The sequence below is a fragment of the Manis javanica genome, chromosome 4, assembly GCF_040802235.1.
Source record: "Manis javanica isolate MJ-LG chromosome 4, MJ_LKY, whole genome shotgun sequence".
NCBI lineage: Eukaryota > Metazoa > Chordata > Mammalia > Pholidota > Manidae > Manis > Manis javanica.
In genome coordinates this window covers 144,998,789-145,020,012 of record NC_133159.1, presented here as the reverse complement: position 1 = coordinate 145,020,012, position 21,224 = coordinate 144,998,789, and the positions used below count along the sequence as shown (strand labels likewise).

The following is a 21,224-nucleotide window of genomic DNA, read 5'->3' as shown; positions in this document are numbered from 1 at the left end:
GGAGCCACTCCCTGCTGTCCCCAGGGGTCTGGGAGCAGGGAGAAGAATGCGTCTGTTTTATCTGGCAGCCTTCACCCTGGACTTGGGCCTAGTGCCTGGTGGGGTCTGGTCCAACTGCAGACATGGGGAGAATGAGAGGAGGGCAGGGCCAAGAGTGCTCACTGTGCGTAGACCAGTTTGGCGAGACAGTCTCTGCGTGTGTCACACTCAGCTTGGGAGCAGGGCTTCCGGAACACCTGCTGTTGCCTGCCTGCCCTGATGGTTCTAATCCGCAGTGTCTCCAGCAGTGGGTCTTCTGGGAGCTGCAGCAGCAAGGCCGAGGTCCTCACAGAGCCTGGGAGGGACAAATCACCCTCCTCTAAACAGCCCTCTTCCCAAGGCACTGTGAAGCTGTCACAGTGGGACCAGGACTCACCCAACTGGACAGAGGAAATGTAGTTCTGTGGGACAAATCCCTTTATAAACCCTCGGCCTCTCTTTTTCTCATCTGTAAAATGGGGATGATGCTGTCTGCCTCAGCAGAGATGGGGTGAGGAGTGTCATCCAGGACAGGGCCCTACAGCTAATGGTTTCACCAAGGGCGTCAGATTCCCAAATTTCACCCTCTGGCCTCCCACTGGTCAGGGCCTGCCCTGCTCCCTGGGTGTGTGCCCAAGGCCTGAGGCTCGAGCCCCCACCCTTGTCCTCACGCTTGGCATCATCCATCGGCTGGCAGGGCTGGGCTTCGTCCTCGGAGTCAGCAAACTGGATGTTGCCAAGGTGCAGCAGTCCAGCTAGTACCTGAGTGGGCAGGAGAGGACATGAAGTGGGAGCCTCATCCAAGGCTGTGGCTTAGCCTGGAAGGGCCTGCCTCCTGCTGAAAATAATCATAGTAACAAATTTAGTAACTGGCTGCCAGTTACTGCTTGCTTACTACATGACTCTGCCAGGTGCGATTCTATGCAAGTAACATGCATCATCTCGTTTAATCGTTTCAGCAATCAGTGAGGCATGTGCTGTGGTGATGCCCATGAAAGAGATGAGACAGAGAAAGGAGGTTATATCACAAGCCTAAGGCCACGTACTTGGTAAAGGAGAAAGGCAGGTGGAGAACCCAGGCGGTGTGACTTCAGACGCCTCCCAGGGCAGCCAGTGGGGATCTGCATGTCACCCACTCTGTCCCTCTGCCTCCCCCTCTCCAGGGGCAGACTGTGAGAACAGCGCTTGTGTTATTTGTGGATGAGGCTAACTTCTGTGTGACCAGCGGCCCAGCCTGGAGAGATCTGTGATCCTGGTCTTCTCTGTGAGGTGAGTGCCCTGTTACGTTTGCACTCAGTGATCCGTATGAATGAGCCCTTGGGGCTGTAGAAAGCTGACTCCCAGGCCCAGCAACTTGGAGCCCCTGGGACCTGGCACTGGTTTCAGGTGGGGCCTCTCCCACCAGCCCAGTCTGGTCTCAGGCAGGGGTCTTCCACATACTATTGGCTTTCAGGCCACAACCCACTTTAGGAGACTGCAGTGCCCACTGGGCAGTGTGACTGAGGCAGAGGGTCATGCCTGCCCTAAGTCAATGCTCTTGCTCAGACTCCTAGTGTTGTCTGCTTATCCCTGTGCTGTCCCTCTAGCCAAGTTCTGGCCTGGCAGTGCCCATATGGGCTGGGATCCCCTCCCTGCTGAAGCAGCCTTAGTCTGGAGCTGGAGGTCACTTTTTGCTGCATTGCCACCTCCCTGCAGTGGCTTCCCTGTGCCTGCTGCCAGCCTGTCCTACATGTCCTCTCCTGTTACTTGGGTGGGTAAGGAGGTGAGGGAAGGAGGTAGTCATCATCTCATTTAATTGTCTCAGCAATCAGTGAGGCATGTGCTGTGGTGATTCACAGATTGGGTGAAGGGAGGCCACTAGTGGGATGGGAAAGGTGGGAAGTCGGAATTACTACGTCTGGTACAAACTGTGTCACTTGGTGGTGTTTGCCCTTAGGCAGGTCACCTTACCTCTAGTTTTCTCAAGCATAAAATGGGAATAATCTCCACATACACAGGACTGCTGAAAAAAAACAAGTGAGCTAAGAGGGCTTGAATGTGATTTTTAAATTCTAGCATACTAGATAAACGCAGTAGCATTATTTCTCTAGTCTGACTGCTGCAGTAATAACTGACTCAGGCACTTTGCCTTGTGACCTGCATGGACAGTGTGCTATGTTCTGTGCTACAGCACCATGCGCTCCATTGTGGTCCTCATGCACTCTCCACCCTGGCACTCTGGCACCGGCTCAGCGGCACAGTGGGTGGTTAACATCTTGGAGGTTGTGCAGCAGGGCTTAGAGTCCCAGACCCTCAGGAAGTCACGCGCAGAGAAGGGTCCTGTGAAAGGGGCTGCCTGTCACCGCTGCCAGATACAAGTGGGGTGGTTTTCCTTCTGACCTGAAAGATGTTGTTCTGGGTGGAGGTGTCAATGCCCAAATGAAGCATGGCCTCTCTGGTCTCCTCAAAACAATCCTCTGAAAAGGAATCCAAACCATAGCCGGGTCAGGACTCTCTGGTCCTGCTGGTCAGCAGGGGCATCAAGGGGTGAGGGAGGCAGCCCCTGTGCAGACGGTGGGTGCTGTTGGGCCTGTCCAGGGTGCTGGGCAAGGCTCCTCCTACCTTCCAAGGCCCTCTCCTGGTTGGGCAGCCAAGAGAAGGCGGCTCCCTCGGGGAGGTGCCACTGGAGCCTCTCCTCCGCGCTGGCTCCTTTGCAGATCTGTGGGGAGGGGTGGGCGGGAAGTCCAGGCCTTATGAGTGGAGTTGGGGGGAGTGAGGAATGATACTGCAAGGCTGAGAGGCCCCCACCCCCCCTCCACAGAGAGCCCAGGGCAGGCATGGGGAAAAGTAGGAGCACACAGTTCTGGGTGTCTGCAGCCTGATGCAGAAGACCCATGGAGCCTGTAGTCTGATGATGGAAGCATGACTCCTGTCTGGGGAGCCCCCAGTCTCAGTCTGAGAGTAGGGAGACAACCATCCATGCCTTGGGGGACCCTCAAGGTGATGGAAGAGACACAGCTCTAGGGAAGCCCTTGTTCTGTTGGAGGAGAGCTGCCATTCTAGGAGGGTCTGCAGTCTGAGGAAGGTAACACAGTCTGGTGTCAAGGACCTTTTGGTTAGACAGAGAAGGCAAGTGTTGCACAAAGTTTGCAGGAGTAAGTGGTGGCATCACTGGAAGCCAGATGAAGAGGAAGGTATGGAGCCCTGTAGGGTGTGGGACTGGAGAGACAGGCCCACCTCTGCCCTGCATCTGGGCAGCTGAGGGCCCTGTGTGACACAGACCTGGTAGAAGATGTGGAAGTTTCTCTCACTGGAGGCCTGGCAGGCCACTCGAGTCTTCTCTAGGAGGTAGGTTTGGACTGCAGCTCCAGTCATCTGCTGGGCCCTGGCACAAGGAGGCCTATCCTATTAGTTGCCCATTCATTCCACAACCATTTATTAGGCCCTTGCGGTGTGCCAGACCGTAACCCAGCAACTGTTCCCAAGCTCTTCCACTTAGCTAATGCAGGTCATGAGGACTAGGAAGCACTCAGCAGAATCTTGGATGGTCTGGAACATTCCCCTGCCACCAGCTTGGGAGGGCTGGGCCAAGACCTCTATATATCATTCTCCCCATCCCAAGGCAGGAGCAGAAACCCCATTTTCAAGGATGTAGCCCAGAGAGGAAGCAGTTTCACTAGTGCACACTCAGGCCCACTCATCTCCATACATACATGCCAGGAGGAGCAGGGTTCTGCCCATAGGGTGGCACAGGCTGGAGACTGCCCCAGCCACTTTTAAGCTCCCCACCCCGTCCTTCCCTCAGCCAGGGAGACAGCAGGGATTACCTGTTCAGCTGGAGCTGGATGAATTTCCCAAAGCGGCTGCTGTTGTTATTCCTCAGTGTGCACGCATTCCCTACAGATCACACCTATGTTTATACCACTCCCATATGTTTAGAGTCCTCATGGGCCAAAGGGGTTGCAGGTCTGCTGGGGGCACGTCTCTAACCTCAAGTCACCTAAAGACCCCTTGTTGGTCTCTGTCACAGGGGACTGGACTGGGAAATGGGCACTTTAGCAAATGTGATGCAGGAATTAGAAGAACTTCCTGGCAGAGAATTGGAATGAACAAAACTAGGTGGTCAGGGACTGTCTTCTTTGAAGAGAAAGGGTCAAAAACAAGCAGCAGTCACTACCAACATGGACACTATTGTGCACCCTCAGAAAAATCCCCTTCTCTGAATCATCAGGAAACTGCATGGAAGGATAGGATTTAGACTAGTTGAGCCACAAGGTCACCTCCAGCACCATTTACATCTGCCTAGGCTACAGGGAGGGGATGCTGAATGACATCACCTCTACTGGAAAGAGGCTAAGGGTACCTAGGGGGAAGTTGGAGATCTGAGGCAGTGAATGATACAATCCCCAAAGAGAGGGTTTCAATGAACTGCTTCTTTTCTAAACCTCAAATTGAGGGTCCAGAGCACTACTCCTCTCCCTGGGAGGTGGCAAATCCCTGAGGAAATGGAACTGAGGACACTGAGCTTACCAAAAGCTTCCATGACAGGATTGGAGTTCAAGATCCGCTGTTCAATCCTCTCTGCAATCTTGTGGCTCTCCTTGTATGTGGGTGAGGCAGCCACCACAGCGTAGAACTTCATGAGGCAGCGGGACGTCCATGTCTGCAGCAGAAACAGCCCTGTGGGAGCTGAGTCCATGGCCCTCCCACTCCTGAGACTGTCTGAAGGAATGGTGCCCAGTAGAGCCCTCTTCTCTTGCTGGGCATGTTGCTGACCAAATGGGGGAATGATGAGTTCAATTGTGTCTTTGGTCAAAGCACTTCCCCATCTGTGAAATGGGGTACTCACTTCTGCTTCTCCTAGCTCCAAAGGACACTTTTACAAAAATACAACTTAAGTATTTCTTGTAGTACAGATCTGCTAGCAATGAGTTTCTTCACTTTGTCTGAAGGTCTTTATTTCACTTTCATTTTTAAAAGATATTTTTGCTGCTAAAAGAATTCTAGGTTGACATAATTTCTTTCAGCACTTCAAAGATGTCACTATTATCTGTGGGCTTGCAGTTTTTGGAAGATGCCTATCATTCTTACCTTTGTTCCTCCTTATGCAATGTTTATTTTTTCTGGCTTCCTTAAAAGTTTTCTCCTTATGTTAGATTTTCTGCAATTTGATTATAATATATCTAGGTGTGTTTTGTTATTTATCAGCTTGGTTTTCCTAAAATTCTTGGATCTGTGCTTGTCATCTTTTGTTAATTTTGTAAGATCGCTTCTGACCCATGTTCTCTCTCTTCTCTTGGAACAACAATTACAAGTATGGTAGACCATTTGACACACCACAGCTCTTAGATGCAGTTTTCTCATTGTTTTGCAATCTGGATGATTTCTATTGACTTATTGCCATGTTCACTGATGTTATTCTTCCATGTGTCCAGTCTGAATATAAGCATGAAGGAACTGTTTATTATGTTTATCATTTCCATTTAACTCTATATAGTTTCTATCTCTCTGCTGAAGAAATTGGAAGACTCTTATGAAGACACTGATAAGCTCATAAGAAAAGTTACAGACTTTCAGGGTCTCAGACGTTTATAAAGCTACCTACAGTGAGGCCCCCTGTTGACAATCCTGTCAAGAGATTGTAATCAGCTGCTTAATGCATTATTCTTAAATATGACCAGAAACTTAAGGATTATTAACTATTTAATAAAATTCATTTACATAAAAGACACATATCACAACAACTGCAGGAAAAGGAACTAGAAGGAAACAGTCAATGCAAAGAGAAGACAAGTAGAAATCATGAAATATCCTGAGACATAAGAGAAGATACTGAACCAATAAAGTAGGACCAGGATGCCAGTAGGAAAATATTCAGATAATAAGAAAGAACTTAGAATTAACAAAACCCAAAATTTTTAAGAAAACTTCAAAAATGCAAAATAATTGAAAGGTCAAGTAGAGAATATCTCTCAGAAGGCAGAACAAAATATTAAGAGATGAGATAATACTGTTTTGGTGATATCTTTGGCAATAGATGGTAACTACACTATTGTGGGAGACATCTTGTGCTGTATATAATTGTTGAGTTACTATGTAGTATACCTGAAACCAATATAATGTATATCAACCATATTTCAACAAAAAAAATTAAGAGATGGAAGAATAGGTAACAAAACACTATCAGATAATTAATAATACTTCCTACTAATAGGAGTTCCAGAAAGAGAAAACAGAGAGGAGGAAATTATAAAATTATATGTAACAAAAAAAAATTTCCCCAAACAAAAGGCCTTGAGTTTCCAGGTTAAAAAGACCCCCACAGAACATCCAGCATAGTAAGTAAAAAAAGATCGTACCAAGACACAGTATTATGAATTTTAAGACCTATGGATAAAAAAGACCTTAAAAGTCTTTGGGGAAGAAAAAGACAAACCATCATTATGGACTAGGACTCTCTACAGCAACACTCAAAAAATAAAAAACTTCTAAATTTGGAAAGAAAATGACTTCCAACCTAGAATTTACAAAATCCCCAACATAACAAATTTGAGGCAGAATAAACATCTTCAGATGTGCAACAACTTAAAAATTTGCCCTCCATGTATACCTTTTTCAGGGAGCTACTAAAGAATGTGCTCTATACAAAAAGACAGTAAAGGACAAAGTCGAAACCATGGGCTCCAGTAATGGGTGATTTATCATAGGACAGAGGTCACTCTGGGGACCTGCAGAGTGAGGCAGAGAAGCTCCGAGGTACTAGCTGTGTGGCAGTAGCCACCAGCAGTCACCTGCATCTGAAGGGCATCACCAAGGAAAACAAAAGACCAATGTACTTGCCATGGCCAGTTGGATAGGTGTTTTCCAGCTTTGGTGACAAGTTTGGTAATAATAGGTATATAGAAACTGAACAAATGAAAAATAGGACAATTATTAAGTGGAGGCAAAGTAAAAATTATGTAAGAAATGAAATGTAATCATAGGGTATTGCATGGTTCTGCTGTGAACAATACATACATGGTTTTAATATAACACTGTATGTTAACTAGAAATTGTAATATAGTTACATATATATTTGGGGGAAAGGAAATAGGGTTATTTCCTCATCAAAGCAGGAAATAGAAAAGGTCCAAAACTGAAAAATCAACGAGCATGTTGTTTAGAAATATGGGTGCAAGCACTAAAATAAACTGCTGAAAGATGTCAAAGTAGCTGCCTCTGCAGAGGGGGAATAAGGATGAGAGCTATGAGGCAGGGTTGCTGTTTTTCTTTGTAAGCCTTGTAATATTGCTTGATTTTTGAACTATGTAACTATGTTACTATTAAAAATAAGTAAAAACATATCAGGCCCAGCCCTGACCACACTGACTGAAGGGTTACTGAGCTCTGGCTGTATGGGTCCAGAGTCCAGCCTTAGCTCCCCAGAGCAATTCTAGGGGACAGTGGGCTTCGTCTGGGTGCAGGGCACTAGCCACTGCACTGGCCACCTTGACACAGCTCTCTCAGATCCCTCTGCCCCCAAGTCCAGGCCCTCATCCCTGCAGCTCACTGTCTTCATCTGTTCCCTTGCCTGTCTTTCCCAGTGCATAAGAGCCCCCTTAAAAGCCAGATGTTGCATTTTTATCTCTGTCCCCACTCCCTGGGCACCTGCCACTCTTCAGTGGCTAGCCAGGGCCTAGACTCTGACAGGTACTCAGTACTCAGCGATTCTCTCTTATGTGAATGTAGGCAGAGGGCAACCCAGAGGATGCAGGAGGGCTACTCCAATAAACACTTTCCCTCAAGTAACCCCAGCTACTTTCAGAGGACTGTTGCCATGTGCAAAGCATACCACCAAGTACCTTATGTGCACTGGTTCATTTAACTTTCACAGAAGTCCCATGAGTTAGGTGTTGGTACTCCTATCCCTGCCATTTTATGAAGAACTGAGGTTTGCAGAAGCAAAGTATCTTTCTGATGTGCTCTTAGTCACTATGCTGGAATCCCAACAGCTGATTTTTGTTTCCAGTGGTGTCAGAGCTGACAGAGAACTTAAATGAGAAAATGAAGGCTCAGAGAGGAAAGTATCTAACCCAGGGCTACAGAGGTGGTAGAAGAGCCTGGACTAAAGCCCTGTCTCTTGATTTCCTGCCCAGAGCTTGCCCACCACTGCACACTGACTCCCTGCTTGAGCCAGCCTATCTGGGAATGACTAGCCAGCAAACGATTCCACAAGGAATGACGCCCCCGCCCCACCTCTCTGCCCACCTAGCTAGTCATGAAGGTGACAGGGGCCCTCTTACCTTTCCAGCACCGCTCTCTCCACTGACAACAATAGACTGGTTGACTGGCTCAATCAGGCTCTTGACATTCCTGTATGTCTGTTCACCCACAGTGAAGATGTGGGGCTTCAGTTTCTGAAACATGAAGGGGTGAAAGGTCACAGGAGGCAAGGCCTGTCTTCAAGGAGTGGTTGATCTAATGATGGCTGAGATGGGAAGGCTGCCCATAGCAGTAACAGGAGGCTTCTCTAGAAAAATTCCCTGGATAGAACAGTGTTAGGTCTAACTGGGACCGCTATGGTGGCTTCACCCACCCATCTTCTCTCAGTCTGGGGGCAGTGCTGACCTTGACCAGTCTATGACATTAACACTTTATCTTCCTATCTTATCTTACCTTAATAGTCTTATTCTGCTGTTTATTATTTTATATTATTCATACTTGGCAATTTACAAAGTACTTTCTTACAAATTACTGCTTAAGAAGTCTTGTGTTAGTTGGATAGCTAACACTATTTTACAGATGAGAAATTGGAGGTGCACAGGGGTTATATATCCTTCCCACGGCCACTCAGCATGTAAGTGCACACTCATGATTGAATTTTAAAGGCCACTGTTGTTATTCCCATCAAGAAACAGTAATTGTTCTCGATGTGTTGGGCATCAAGCTGTGCCCTGAGGAAACAGGGGACCATGACATGGCTTTTGCCTTTGAGAAGGCAGATAGTCGGAGATTTGGGCTCTCAGGACAGGCTTCCCATGGATTCTACTTGGATACTTAACCATGCCTGAGCCTCTGGAGGGCCAGCCTATTTGCATGATGCCTAGCCAGCCCAGTACTACCCACCTAGCAAGGACCACTTACCCAGAGTTAGGTCCTGAAGGGAGAAAGCTCTGTTCTGGATGGTATCAGAGCCACCTACCTGCCCTTCCCTACTCACTCGAATGTTGCAAAGATTCCAGCTGTTCTCCCTGCCCCGTTTCACCTTCCTAAACCTACCCTTCCAACCTCCAGAGTAATTATCCCCACAGTGGTTTCTAATCAGTCCCACCTCCACCCCTGGTGAAGCAGCTTTGTGGACTCTATGCCTGATGCGGTGCTTCAGACCCTTCCCCAAAAGCCCAGCTTATCTCCTCTTCCTGTCTCAGCCACAGCCTCTCTCCCCAACAGCACCCCACCTGTTGGCAAGTTTGCTCTTGCCTCTCTACCAACACATCATACACTTGCATACCAACTAGTCTAATCCCTGCCTGCACCATCCCCATCAGAATTTGCACCTCTAATTCCTTGCAGTAGAGAACATGTGCTGAATTTTCAAAGACAGTCCTTACTGCGTGTAATTTTATTCTTTTCCAAAAGAGTAGTTTGCTAAATACACAAATACATCTTTGTATTTGTAAATTTCTATTAATAAATTCATGGAAGAGAAAGAAAATCCTTTTCTATGCTCTTAGTTTAGGTTCCAAACTCAGTTAAAGAAAATATTTATCTCCCACTTTGCACCTACTGTCATGTGTCCAAAATTCTGTAAGCCCCTGCTGGGCAGGGCTGTGGCACCAGCAGACTTCAAATGATTGCATGGCTCGTGCATAAATGGGTGAGGATGGGGAAGCTGCAAGGAGGCCTCGGGCGAGGAAGGGGAGCCCTGAGGCCCAGGAAGGAGCTGTCTTACCTGGGGCTGAGGAGCAGTGTGGTACTCTCTCATGAGCTCCAGTGAGTAGAGTTGAGGGACAGGCTTGAAGGGGTTCAGAGCCACCAGGGTGCAGCCAGCATTGGTGTAGAATGTGTCTGCCATGTACCGGGCCTGCAGACACCTCAGGACTGAGGCAGAAGCACCTTTAGAAAACTCTGGCTCAAATGTAGACACAACTGCACACACACACATCTGCCTAACAGCACTCCCTGTGCAATTAGCTAAGTGCCATTAGATCCCAGCAGCTCCCTGGTGAACAAGTACAAGATTTAATTAAGATAAACCCCAAATCTGGAGCAAGTCTGTGCTGGAGAGTCCAGTGCAACTGCCAGGCATAAGTCTGGAGCAGCTTATCTGGCTCTAGGTCAGGCCAGGGGAACAGTGCTGAACACCCACACACACTCTACCCTTTTGGAGATGGCACTCTGAAGGAGAGGGAGGCACATACCTGTCTCTAGTGTCACAGGATTCACCTTGGTGAGATCATCCAGCTGGTGCAGCGGGCCTTCCCTACCCAGGAACTCCTGCAGGTCTTCTCGGAGGCATTCCTTACTTCGGGTGTCACAGCTTGACCTGTGGCCATTTACCTGGGAGGGAGTAACAGGGTTATAAGAACTGGGACTCAGACCAGCTGGCAGCTATGTGGGAGTGAGGGTCTCTACAGTAGAAAGAGAAAAAGTCTCTAGTACCATAGCCTAATTGGGTTTAAATTTCAGTTCTGCCACTTACTAGGCCTGTGAGCCTAGTCTCTCTGTTGGGCCACCAACATCTTTATTTTTAAATAAAGGAAAATAAAACCAGTTCACAGAGCTGTTGTGAAGGAAAATAAGAAGATATACAAAGCACTCAGTCAGTGCATGGTACAAAGTATGTGCTCAACAAATTAATAAGCGCTATACCCTCTCCTCTGCCATGAGCTCCAGCTTGCAGGCTGTCCAGCTACCAGCCTTGTTGGGCCTGGCAGGGGTTTGGGGAGCTGCTGTAGGAGTTTTGCTAAGGCAAAGAACCATGGTTTGGACCTTTTTAAAAAGAGTCCGTTTACAGGAACAAGACAAGGATGTCCATTCTCCCTACTTTTATTCAACATAGTTATGGACATCCTAGCTATGGCAATCAGACAACACAAAGAAATCAAAGGCACCCAGACTGGTAAAGAAGAAGTTCAACTGTCACTGTTTGCAGATGACATGATATTGTACATAAAAAACCCTAAAGAATCCACTCCAAAACTACTAGATCTAATATCTGAATTCAGCAAAGTTGCAGAATACAAAATTAATACACAGAAATCTGTTGCATTCCTATACACTAACAATGAACTAACAGAAAGAGAAATCAGGAAAACAATTCCATTCACAATTGCATCAAAAAGAATAAAATACCTAGGAATAAACCTAACCAAGGAAGTGAAAGACCAATACTCCGAAAACTACAAGACACTCATGAGAGAAATTAAAGAAGATACCCATAAATGGAAACACATCCTGTGCTCGTGGACAGGAAGAATTAATATTGTCAAAATAGCCATCTGGCCTAAAGCAATCTACAGATTCAGTTCAATCCTTATCAAAATACCAACAGCATTCTTCAATGAACTAGAACAAATAGTTCTAAAATTCATATGGAACCACAAAAGACCCCAAACAGCCAAAGCAATTCTGAGAAGGAAGAAGAAAGCTGGGGGGATTATGCTCCCCGACTTCAAGCTCTACTACAAAGCCACAGTAATGAAGACAATTTCGTACTAGCACAAGAACAGATCCATAGATCAATGGAATAGACTAGAGAGCCCAGATATAAACCCAAGCATATATGGTCAATTAATATATGATAAAGGAGTCATGGACATACAATGGGGAAATGACAGTCTCTTCAACAGATGGTGCTGGCAAAACTGGACAGCTACATGCAAGAGAATGAAACTGGATTATTGTTTAACCCCAGACACAAAAGTAAACTAAAAATGGATCAAAGACCTAAATGTAAGACATGAAACCACAAAACTCTTAGAAAGAAAGCATAGGCAAAAATCTCTTGAATATAAACACTTTTTCCTGAACGCATCTCCTCTAGGAAGGGAAACAAAATAAAAAATGAACAAACGGGACTACATTATGCTAAAAAGCTTCTGTACGGCAAAGGTCACCATCAGCAGAACAAAAAGGCATCCTACAGTATGGGAGAAAATATTTGCAAATGACATACCTGACAAGGGGTTAACATCCTAGATGTATAAAAAACTCACACGCCTCAACACCCAAAAAGCAAATAACCCTATTAAAAAATGGGCAGAAGATATGAACAGACACTTCTGCAAAGAAGAAATTCAGATGGCCAACAGGCACATGAAAAGATGCTCCACATCGCTAATCATCAGAGAAATGCAAATTAAAACCACAATGAGATTATCACCTCACACCAGTTAGGATGGCCAACATAGAAAAGACTAGGAACAACAAATGATGGTGAGGATGCAGAGAAAGGGGAAACCCTCTTACACTGCTGGTGGGAATGTAAAATAGTTCAACCATTGTGGAAAGCAGTATGGAAGATTCCTCAAAACACTAAAAATAGAAATACCATTTGACCCAGGAATTCCACTCCTAGGAATTTACCCTAAGAATGCAGGATTCCAGTTTCAAAAAGACATATGCACCCCTATGTTTATTGCAGCACAATTTACAATAGCCAAGAAATGGAAGCAACGTAAGTGTCCCTCAGTAGATGAATGGATAAAGATGTGGTACATATACACAGTGGAATATTATTCAGCCATAAGAAGAAAACAAATCCTACCATTTGCAACAACATGGATGGAGCTAGAGGGTATTATGCTCAGTGAAATAAGCCAGGCGGAGAAAGAGAAGTACCAAATGATTTCACTCATCTGTGGAATATAAGAACAAAGCAAAAACTGAAGGAACAAAACAGCAGCAGACTCACAGAATCCAAGAATGGACTAACAGTTGCCAAAGGGAAAGGGACTGGGTAGGGTGGGTGGGAAGGGAGGGAGAAGGGAAATAAGGGGGCATTATGATTAGCACACATGATGGTAGGGGAGTGTGAGGGGGCACAGGGGAGGCAGTATAGCACAGAGAAGACAAGTAGTGACTCTGCAGCATTTTACTACACTGATGGACAGTGACTATAATGGGGTATGTGGTGGGAACTTGATAATGGGGGAATCTAGTAACCACAATGTTGCTCATGTGATTGTATATTAATGATACCAAAAAAAAAAAAAAAAAGAGCCCATTTAGCCTGCAATGAAAAAACAGAAGTGAGGTAGCCTCATACCTTCATCACCTGTGCCTCTCAGGGGCTTAAATTCAGCCCAGCTAATTACTTGAGAGGAAATCTGGCTCAGAAGTTGGATGAGGTCAAGAATTGGCACCAAGGGGAATAGGCCCCTTTCTCATCCTTGATGCCGACATATGCCACATGTTTCTTTCCCCCGTTTTCCATCCATGAAACCCATTTCTGCTCATCTTCCTGGGAGCTGCAGGGAAGATGGGGTGGGGAGTAAAAGACAGAGACCTGGCTGAAATCTGCTTTTGGAGGAAGGGATCTATAATATGACAAGTGTAGGCTTCCTATGAGACTAGTGAACTATGAGAGTTCAACACTCCCAAGTCAAGGTGGTGAGGATCATACAAGAGGCCCAGTAACAAGGTTCTTTCCAAAGATGTTGCCTGTTCTTTGACCTTGGACCCACATAATACACATGGCAGGCTCACGGACTGTAGGGGCTTAAGTCAAAGCATGGCTGGATCCATGCAAATCCCTCTCTTCTGGGGGAAAAAAAAACCACTCACAAACCCAGCCATAATTTATGAACAGTTCTGATACCACCAGAGAGGCAGCTGAGTATAATGGTCAAGAGCCTGCACTTGAAAGCTAGCTTGTCCAAGTTTGAATCCATTTGCTATCTTACTTAAGTTTCTTAATCTCTGTGTGCCTGTTTTCCTCCTCTGTAAAATGGGAATGGTTGCACCACTCAGTTACTATTAAGCACGTAAAGTATTTAGAAGAGGGATCTGGTATATGCCCCCAAAAGTTATTATTATTTAAAAGAGGCTCTTATAATTAGGCAATAATGTATCAAGAGCCTTAAAACTACACATGTCCCTTAAGTCTGCAATTCTGCTTCTAGATGATCCTGTGTAAAGGCCATAAGAATGCTGTTGTATAGTCATTTGTAATTGTAAAAAAATTGAAAATAACATGTATGTCCAAATAGCCTGAATTATATAGCACATCCTTACAAGAGAATAAGCAGGTTACAAAAAGGTATGATAGCTTTAAATATTTTAAAAATATTTATTTAGGGAAAAAATATCTAGGATATGTTGGTTATGTCTGGGTAGTACAATTATGGGTAATTTTAATGTTCTCTTTGTTTATCTGTATTTTCCACATTATGTATAATGAATGTGACCTCGAGTAAGTCACTCAAACTCTGAATCTTTCTGGAGGAACAAAATTATACATGTAAAATGCTTAGCAGAGTACTTATGCTAAGCTGAACAGAGAGCCACTGCTAGTATGATTGTGATAAACATTACTGCTTTAAGAAGCAAATAAAGTTAAACACACACGATAAAGAACCCCAGAGCAGACAACTGTCCTGCCTACTTCTCTCCAGCCTTGAAGTCTATTTCATGAGCCAAAGGCTGGAAGGTCACGCACGGCCCCTTGAGGCTCACTGGCCTTACACTCAGTCATCTTGCAGAGTGTCAGGCACTTATCTGCCTAGGATTCCATCAGACAATGAGCTCCTTGAGGGCAGGTATCATCTTAAACATATGCCTCAGCCCAGTGCCTGGTGACAATAAAGACAAATTCAGCAAATTTTACTGGCATTCTCCCAAGACCAAAAGCTGCGTGTAAACGATGAGATGGGGCTCCAACAGTGAAGGGTGATTTGGAATCATACAGGCTTGGACCCATAGCAGCTTTTCCAGAGAGGCAGAGGCCTGGGGTAAGGGCAGGGTTCATGTTCCAAAAGCAACCTCTCATGAATCCACGATCCACTCATCAGAATCCTACTCTATGTCCACAGAGGTCATCATCCCTCACATTTTTGCACAGGCAGACCTCTTTGCCTGGACTGCTTATTTTCCTTCTCCACTTAACTTCTCCTACTTACTATTTAAGGCTCAGTTATAAGGAATACCTCCTCCTGGAAGCCTCAGGTTTCCACTGTGCCACAATAATTCAAGTTGGCAGAGACATCTCTCAGAACTCCCTCACTGGCTCAGGCTTATAAGGTCACCAAAGTGCCCTAAGGATTCCCTTACTCACCCCATCTTACCTATCCTAGGAAAAAGAACTAAAAACCACAACAGGAGATTCAAACTGGGTATGAGGAAGAGCTTCTTGATGACTTGGGAAAGACACTAGAGTGACTCCATGAAGAGAGAAAGCAAGATCTTTCAGAGGTCTTTCCCTTTCTTCAAAGCCAGGGCAGTGGAATCTTCAGGCAAGTGAAAGATGGGAAGGTGCCTCAGGTGCTTGAGAAGGTTGTCTGCAAGTGAGGTTTTACCTGCTGGAGCATCCTGCTTCAATGTGGTCAGCCAGGGTTCTGGGTCACGGGCACGAGTGCTATCCACCCGGTCATGGGGGAACAGGCGAGGGCATGGGTCCAGCAAAGGGCTCAGTTCTGGAGGAAACTGAGATGAGTCACCCCAGAGCCTGTGACATGAGAGAGAAGACAAGGTCCACACACTGATGAGGGCTTCTCCAGGGTGACTCACTCCTGCTCCTTCCACCAAGCAGAAGGAGTGTCTTTCCCGTTCCCTGCCAATTAGGGAACAGGGGAAACTTTTATGAGTCTGCAGAGACTCCGCAGGCTCCTTCAGGGCCAGTTTTACTAGAGATTTTGGGTGGGGCTCCAAGTCTTCTGGGTCAGTGTGCTGTGAGGATGAAGACATGGAGACAGAGAAGCCCTATCCTCTTCACTAGACAGAAATATCCTATTTTAGTATAGCCAAAAGTTGGTGGGGCAGAGGCCAGAATCAACTCTTAATACTCCAGGGAAGCTATTATGTGGAAGGGCAATCATAGCTCAGTAATTCACTGGTAAACCACAATGCCTTCCTGGTCCACCTTGATTCCTCATCTTGAAAATGCAGATAGTAAAATGGGGAGTGGTTCTGAAGACCAATGAGGTCATGGATTGAAAGCACCCTACAAAATACAAATCTGAACATTCAGAGGAAGAATATTTTTAGTATTACTACTAAGGATGTGTAACCCATTTGGGGGGATAATTCAGGTAGAACATTCCAGTGTCAACTTTAAGAAGGTAAGGATTTCAGAGAATGGGAGTGCATCTGAACCTCTAGGAGAGGTGTTGTGAGGCTGGGCCTAGGCCAGTTTCTGAAAAACTGCAGGTGACTCTCAACAGAATTTCCCAGGCCTCCCATCTCCCTAGCAAGGAAGGATCAGGATGAGGGGTATCCCTAATGGAGGAACCCTGGTGGAGACTTTCTTGAGGCCCTGAAAACATCTGAAAGAACTCAGGGATTAAGAACGTCATGGAAACTGAAAAAGGGGCAAACCAGGCTTCAGGACTGTACTGGACACATTCACACCGGACAGACACTACAACATCCAAGGGATAGTAATGTGCAGGGCTCCTGACTCTCGAGAACAAAACTCCCTCAACTGGAAGCTCATCTTAAGAGAGAAGGGGGAGCACAACAGGTTGTGGGGTTAGAACCCAAAGCCCGTAACACCTCGAAGGCAGACCACAAGAGCTCTCTAAGCCTTATTCCCTATCCTTGTATGCAAAAAGAAATACTAATATTCAGACCTCACAACGCTGAGTTAAGGATCAAATGGGCCAGTACCTGAGAGAGCTTTGCAAAAGTTGGTCATTACATTGCAGGGTCCGCACCCAGCCAGAGTCAAGTCAGATTAGAGCGGTTTTCTCCAGTTCTTCTAGCCCTTGTTCCCCGTTGGCTTCGCGGTTACCAGCCAAGAATTTCTGGAAAGGGTGTGACCAGAAGCTAGACGGTAGGAGCTAGACGGTAATGAATAGACGAAACACCGAGTAAAGCCAGGCAAATGGCAACCTGATTACTATCTCCCCAGCACTTACCGGCGTAAGGAGAGTGGGAAGGCAGACATTAAGAGCTGGGTCAGGGTCGTGGGAGCCCAGCCGGCCCCGCCCCTAGGTTCCCGGCGGGAACTGAGAACTCCCTTGCCTGGCGAGGGTCCTGCCAGGCCTAGGGCTGGGATGGCATTCCCAAAGCACCTGGCACGAAGCGTATTTGTCCTTCCCGTTAATGTGGACGTAACCCCTGCCAAGGGCGCGGGTGCGCTGACGCCTCCCGGGGCCCGCCGCCCCTTCCCCGGTCCCTAGGTAGGGCGGGGAGAGGAACAGGAGCCAGGACCTAGCCTGCCAGCCGGGACCTCCCCCAGCCCCGGGCCGCCCCCTGCCGGCAAGGTGGAGAGAGAGAGGGTGACCCTGAAAGGTCCTTGTCCTGGGCAAAGGACAAGAGCTGGGCTACCTCCTCTTGGGATGCGGTTGGGTCAAAAAGAAAAGGATAAAGGGAAGGGAAGCGGCGCTTTTTTAAAGGGGGAGGGGAGATGCCCCCTTCTCCCTGCGCTCCAGGGCAAACCCGCCTCCCCTGCCCATCGGGGTCGGTCAGCGCTTCGGACCTTCCATAGCGCGTCTGGGGTGGCACTCACCGGTCCTACGGCCTGAGTAGCCGAGTATGCGGCCCCCTCCAAGAGCTACTGGAAAGGAGGGCGAGCCGGGTGAGGCGGCGGGAAGAGACCGAGCAAGGGGTAGGAAGAGGCGCGGGCGGGAGGAGAGAGCCAGGAGCGATCGATCACACCGCCGGCAGCTTTCTGGTGGAGTCGCTGGGAACCGGCCGGCTCCTCCCCTGGGCGGGGTGTGCACACGCGGCTCCGGGAGCACGTGGTTCGCCCGGGCGCTGGGATCCCGAATTGGGGGCTACGTCTGAGAAAATATTTTGAGAACCTGGGGTAAGATGCAGGAGAGACGTAGGCCTCCCGTGTTCTGGCGCGGGAGGCAGGGTTTCCTGGGCCTTTGGGCCGAAGGTTGCGCGGCGTCCTCCGACCAGTGTGACAGGGCCTCGCCGAGGGGTTTGAAAGTCTGGTGAGGCGCGGGACCAGCTTTTTGCGCTCCGGGCACCTCTGAAGGACCTGTACACAGCCACGACCAGAGAACCCGAGCCGGGTAAACCCAGGGCAGGGAAGAACAGGCGTGGGGCGCCAGCAGGGGCTCGTGCCTGCACCACCCCGGGCGGGGGCGCGGAATCCACCAGCCCGGAAGCGCAGGCTGCCCGTTTCGGCCGGAAGCGGGCTCGGAAGGCGGAAGCGCACTGCCCCTGCGTGGCCTCGCGGTTCCTCGGACCTAACGATGCGGCGGGAGTCGGCTAGCGTAGACGGTCCTTTTCGCGGGGGCGCCGCGACACCCGCAGCACGCAAGACCTCAGGGCCGGCGCGGCCGTGGCGCGTGTCTGTCACGAACAGGACTCTTAAAAAAGAGTTTATTTGGATCGGTTTGTCATTGTGAGGTATTGCTGCGTGCAGACATGCCGTCGTGTATGCATGCGTTTATTCGGTATAGTTCTTGCTTGGTCAACACGTGTGTTCTTCCTCTGTGCTACTTTTCAGACATTGATATGTGGCAGAGAGGTGTTTTTAATCCCTTGAAAACAACTGCAGTATGTACTGTATCTTAATGCCTCCCCCGTTAGCTATCAATTCTCCGTACTTACCGCTTAACCTGAACATGTGGCTGGCTGTAGATCAGTTAAGGAGCAGCCTGGGGTCAGGAGATCACTGGAGGACCGCATTTTATACTGGAGGCAGTAGATTGAGAGAGACTGAACCGAAACCAAGGCCCCCCCATACTCCAAAGTGTACTCAGACACCTCTCTCCCTGCCTCATCCTGCCTTCCCTCACAGATTTGACTTAAAAGTCAAGTGTACTGTTTTCATTATATAATCTTCATCACATATACAACGCTGTATAAAAGGAATTCCCATACGACTGTAATTCCATTCTCCAGGTTTATATCCCAAATTAACTTTATTTGTGAGTCTGCTTTATGCTGAGAGTATCTAGTTTTTTAACCAATAATTTCATACTATTAGCATGTCGTTTGTATTCTAATGTATTAGTTTTAGGCTTCTTCCCACAATTCTTGGAAGGGGAATCACAAGTCTTAGGTTCTGCTCTGATTTGAAATCATTAGGGCCTAAAGTTCTACTCTGAAACCTAGGAATAAAAGTAAAATCGAGTCAGGTACATATATATGCCAGTTCCACAAGAACATTGCTTTTCACAAATGCATTCCTGTGGTCTTGTTCTCACAGGAAGAAGAAAAAAAAATGTCTCAAAAGCAGATGAAGGAAGCTTTTGTCAGTAACCACAATGGAACCAGCGTGCTGGAAGTCACCCAGGGCTTGTGCCTGCCTGCACTGTGTGTCTTGTGCAGAGGGCTCCTGATCATTCTCTCACAGCACTTGGGTTTTTCACATACCTGGAGAACTCGATTCTTCATTGACTTTGTTTTCCTAATAGTTCCCCCGGTGGCCACTTTGACCATTTTGTCTTCATTTGCCCTCGTGGAGTACTTTGCTGTGATTATCCTTGGGGCAGTTCTGTTCTATCAAATATACTGCAGGAGAACTTGCTATACCAGAATGCCTGTCCAGAAAGTCCTTGAAAAATTCTTCAAAGTCAGTCTAGAATCAGAATACATTCCAGCCATCTCCTGTTTCCGTGTAATTAATGGTGCATTTACAGCTATTGCCATCTTGGCTGTGGACTTTCCACTTTTTCCTAGAAGATTTGCCAAAACTGAGCTCTATGGGACAGGGGCAATGGATTTTGGAGTAGGAGGCTTTGTATTTGGGACTGCAGTGGTTTCTCCAGAGGTTAGGAGAAAATACATAGAAGGGTCCAGATTTTACTATTTTACAAAGTCATTGTACTCTGTTTGGCCATTAGTCTTCCTAGGAGTGGGACGATTAGTCACTGTAAAGTCCATAGGCTATCAGGAACATCTAACTGAATATGGAGTTCACTGGAACTTTTTCTTTACCTTAATAGTTGTGAAATTGGTAACATCACTGCTTTTGATTATTTTCCCCCTAAATAAATCCTGGATTGTGGCTATCAGCATTATTGTATTATACCAGCTAGCCCTTGACTTTACCCCACTGAAAAGATTAATTTTGTATGGCACTGATGGCAGTGGCACTAGGGTTGGTTTGTTAAATGCCAACAGAGAAGGAATAATATCTACCTTCGGGTATGTGGCAATACACATGGCTGGTGTACAAACAGGGTTATATGTGCTTAAAAACAGATCAAATATCAAAGACTTGGTACAAGTAGCCTATTGTATTCTACTGACAGCTCTAAGCCTCTTCATAGCTCTTTACATAGTTCAGGCAAATGTAGAAGTAGTATCTCGAAGAATGGCCAATTCAGCCTTTTGTATCTGGATAGTTGCATCTAGCCTGATTCTTCTTAGTAGTTTATTACTGGGTGATATAATTCTGAGTTTTGCCAAATTTCTTATTAAAGGGGCTCTAGTCCCATGCTCTTGGAAACTTATCCAGTCACCTGCTACTAATAGAAAGCATTCAGAACCTTTAGTTTCTGAAGCTGAAAAGAAAGAACCCAGTCTTTGCTTAATCACAGCTATGAACAGAAACCAGTTAATTTTTTTCTTGCTGTCAAATGTAACAACTGGCTTGATCAACCTGTTGATAGATACATTACACAGCAGTACCTTGAGGGCCTTATTTGTGCTCAATCTGTATATGTTTACCAACTGTTTAATTATCTATGTGCTACACTTGCAAGATAAGACTATAAAATTTTGGTGATCAATAGGGATAAGATGCCTGTGTTGATCATTATTATTTTAATATGAAGAATAAATACTAAATGTGAAGAAAACAGACTTGGCAATTATTGTTAACTATATTTTGAAAAATTAGGAGTCTCAAACCTCTAACAGTAGTGATGCTTAATATTTTAATGTATCAACATTATGGAAAACAAACCAATAGAGAAGAAACAACGCCTTCTGACACGATAGAAATTTACTAAATTTAAGTATTTTAAAGAAACTTTGCAGTTATGACACTGGAAGATTGGAGGGTGGGGAGGATTTTTACATTCCATCCTGTATCACCTTATTCCATCCTGTATTTTTTATTGTATTGCTTTTATAATAAAGTTTACCTTAGAAAATCTCTGTTAAGTTGTGGATTTGTC

The 21,224-nt window shown here is 46.5% G+C and overlaps 2 protein-coding genes across 18 annotated transcripts in view; one reads left to right on the top strand and one right to left on the bottom strand.

The window, feature by feature from the left end:
• MYO19 (myosin XIX) overlaps positions 1–17,909 on the bottom strand; it is a 30,795-nt gene extending 12,886 nt beyond the window's left edge. For 8 of the 12 annotated variants that reach the window (XR_001849745.3, XR_005063551.2, XR_001849746.3 and 5 more), the window contains exons 1-13: positions 17,648–17,909; positions 16,804–16,976; positions 15,495–15,643; positions 10,398–10,536; positions 9,929–10,077; positions 8,280–8,393; positions 4,528–4,660; positions 3,825–3,894; positions 3,280–3,382; positions 2,620–2,716; positions 2,398–2,474; positions 678–780; positions 163–334 (exon numbers count right to left, since the gene is read on the bottom strand). Coding sequence is in view for 9 of the 12 variants with exons in the window: in XM_017639638.3 (XP_017495127.2) it covers positions 163–334; positions 678–780; positions 2,398–2,474; positions 2,620–2,716; positions 3,280–3,382; positions 3,825–3,894; positions 4,528–4,660; positions 8,280–8,393; positions 9,929–10,077; positions 10,398–10,536; positions 15,495–15,506 (1,169 nt within the window). In the remaining 3 variants the exon portion in view is untranslated. Of the gene's footprint in view, positions 1–162; positions 335–677; positions 781–2,397; positions 2,475–2,619; positions 2,717–3,279; positions 3,383–3,824; positions 3,895–4,527; positions 4,661–8,279; positions 8,394–9,928; positions 10,078–10,397; positions 10,537–13,246; positions 13,423–15,494; positions 15,644–16,803; positions 16,977–17,647 lie in introns of those variants that run through there. The other 4 variants (XM_017639641.3, XM_017639639.3, XM_037026722.2 and 1 more) reach the window with 4 other exon arrangements.
• On the top strand, positions 1,203–21,204 carry PIGW (phosphatidylinositol glycan anchor biosynthesis class W). Of its 6 annotated transcripts, none has more exons than XM_037026725.2 (2): positions 1,203–1,287; positions 19,307–21,204. In XM_037026725.2, the coding sequence occupies exon 2, from the start codon at positions 19,322–19,324 to the stop codon at positions 20,828–20,830; it is 1,509 nt and encodes a 502-aa protein (XP_036882620.1). In that variant the 5' UTR covers positions 1,203–1,287; positions 19,307–19,321; the 3' UTR covers positions 20,831–21,204. The 6 variants fall into 6 exon arrangements, with proteins under 6 accessions (XP_036882620.1, XP_017495140.1, XP_017495139.1 ...); XM_017639651.3 differs by lacking the exon at positions 1,203–1,287 and adding an exon at positions 17,813–17,947; XM_017639650.3 differs by lacking the exon at positions 1,203–1,287 and adding an exon at positions 18,026–18,161.
• Positions 21,205–21,224: the final 20 nt, after the last annotated feature.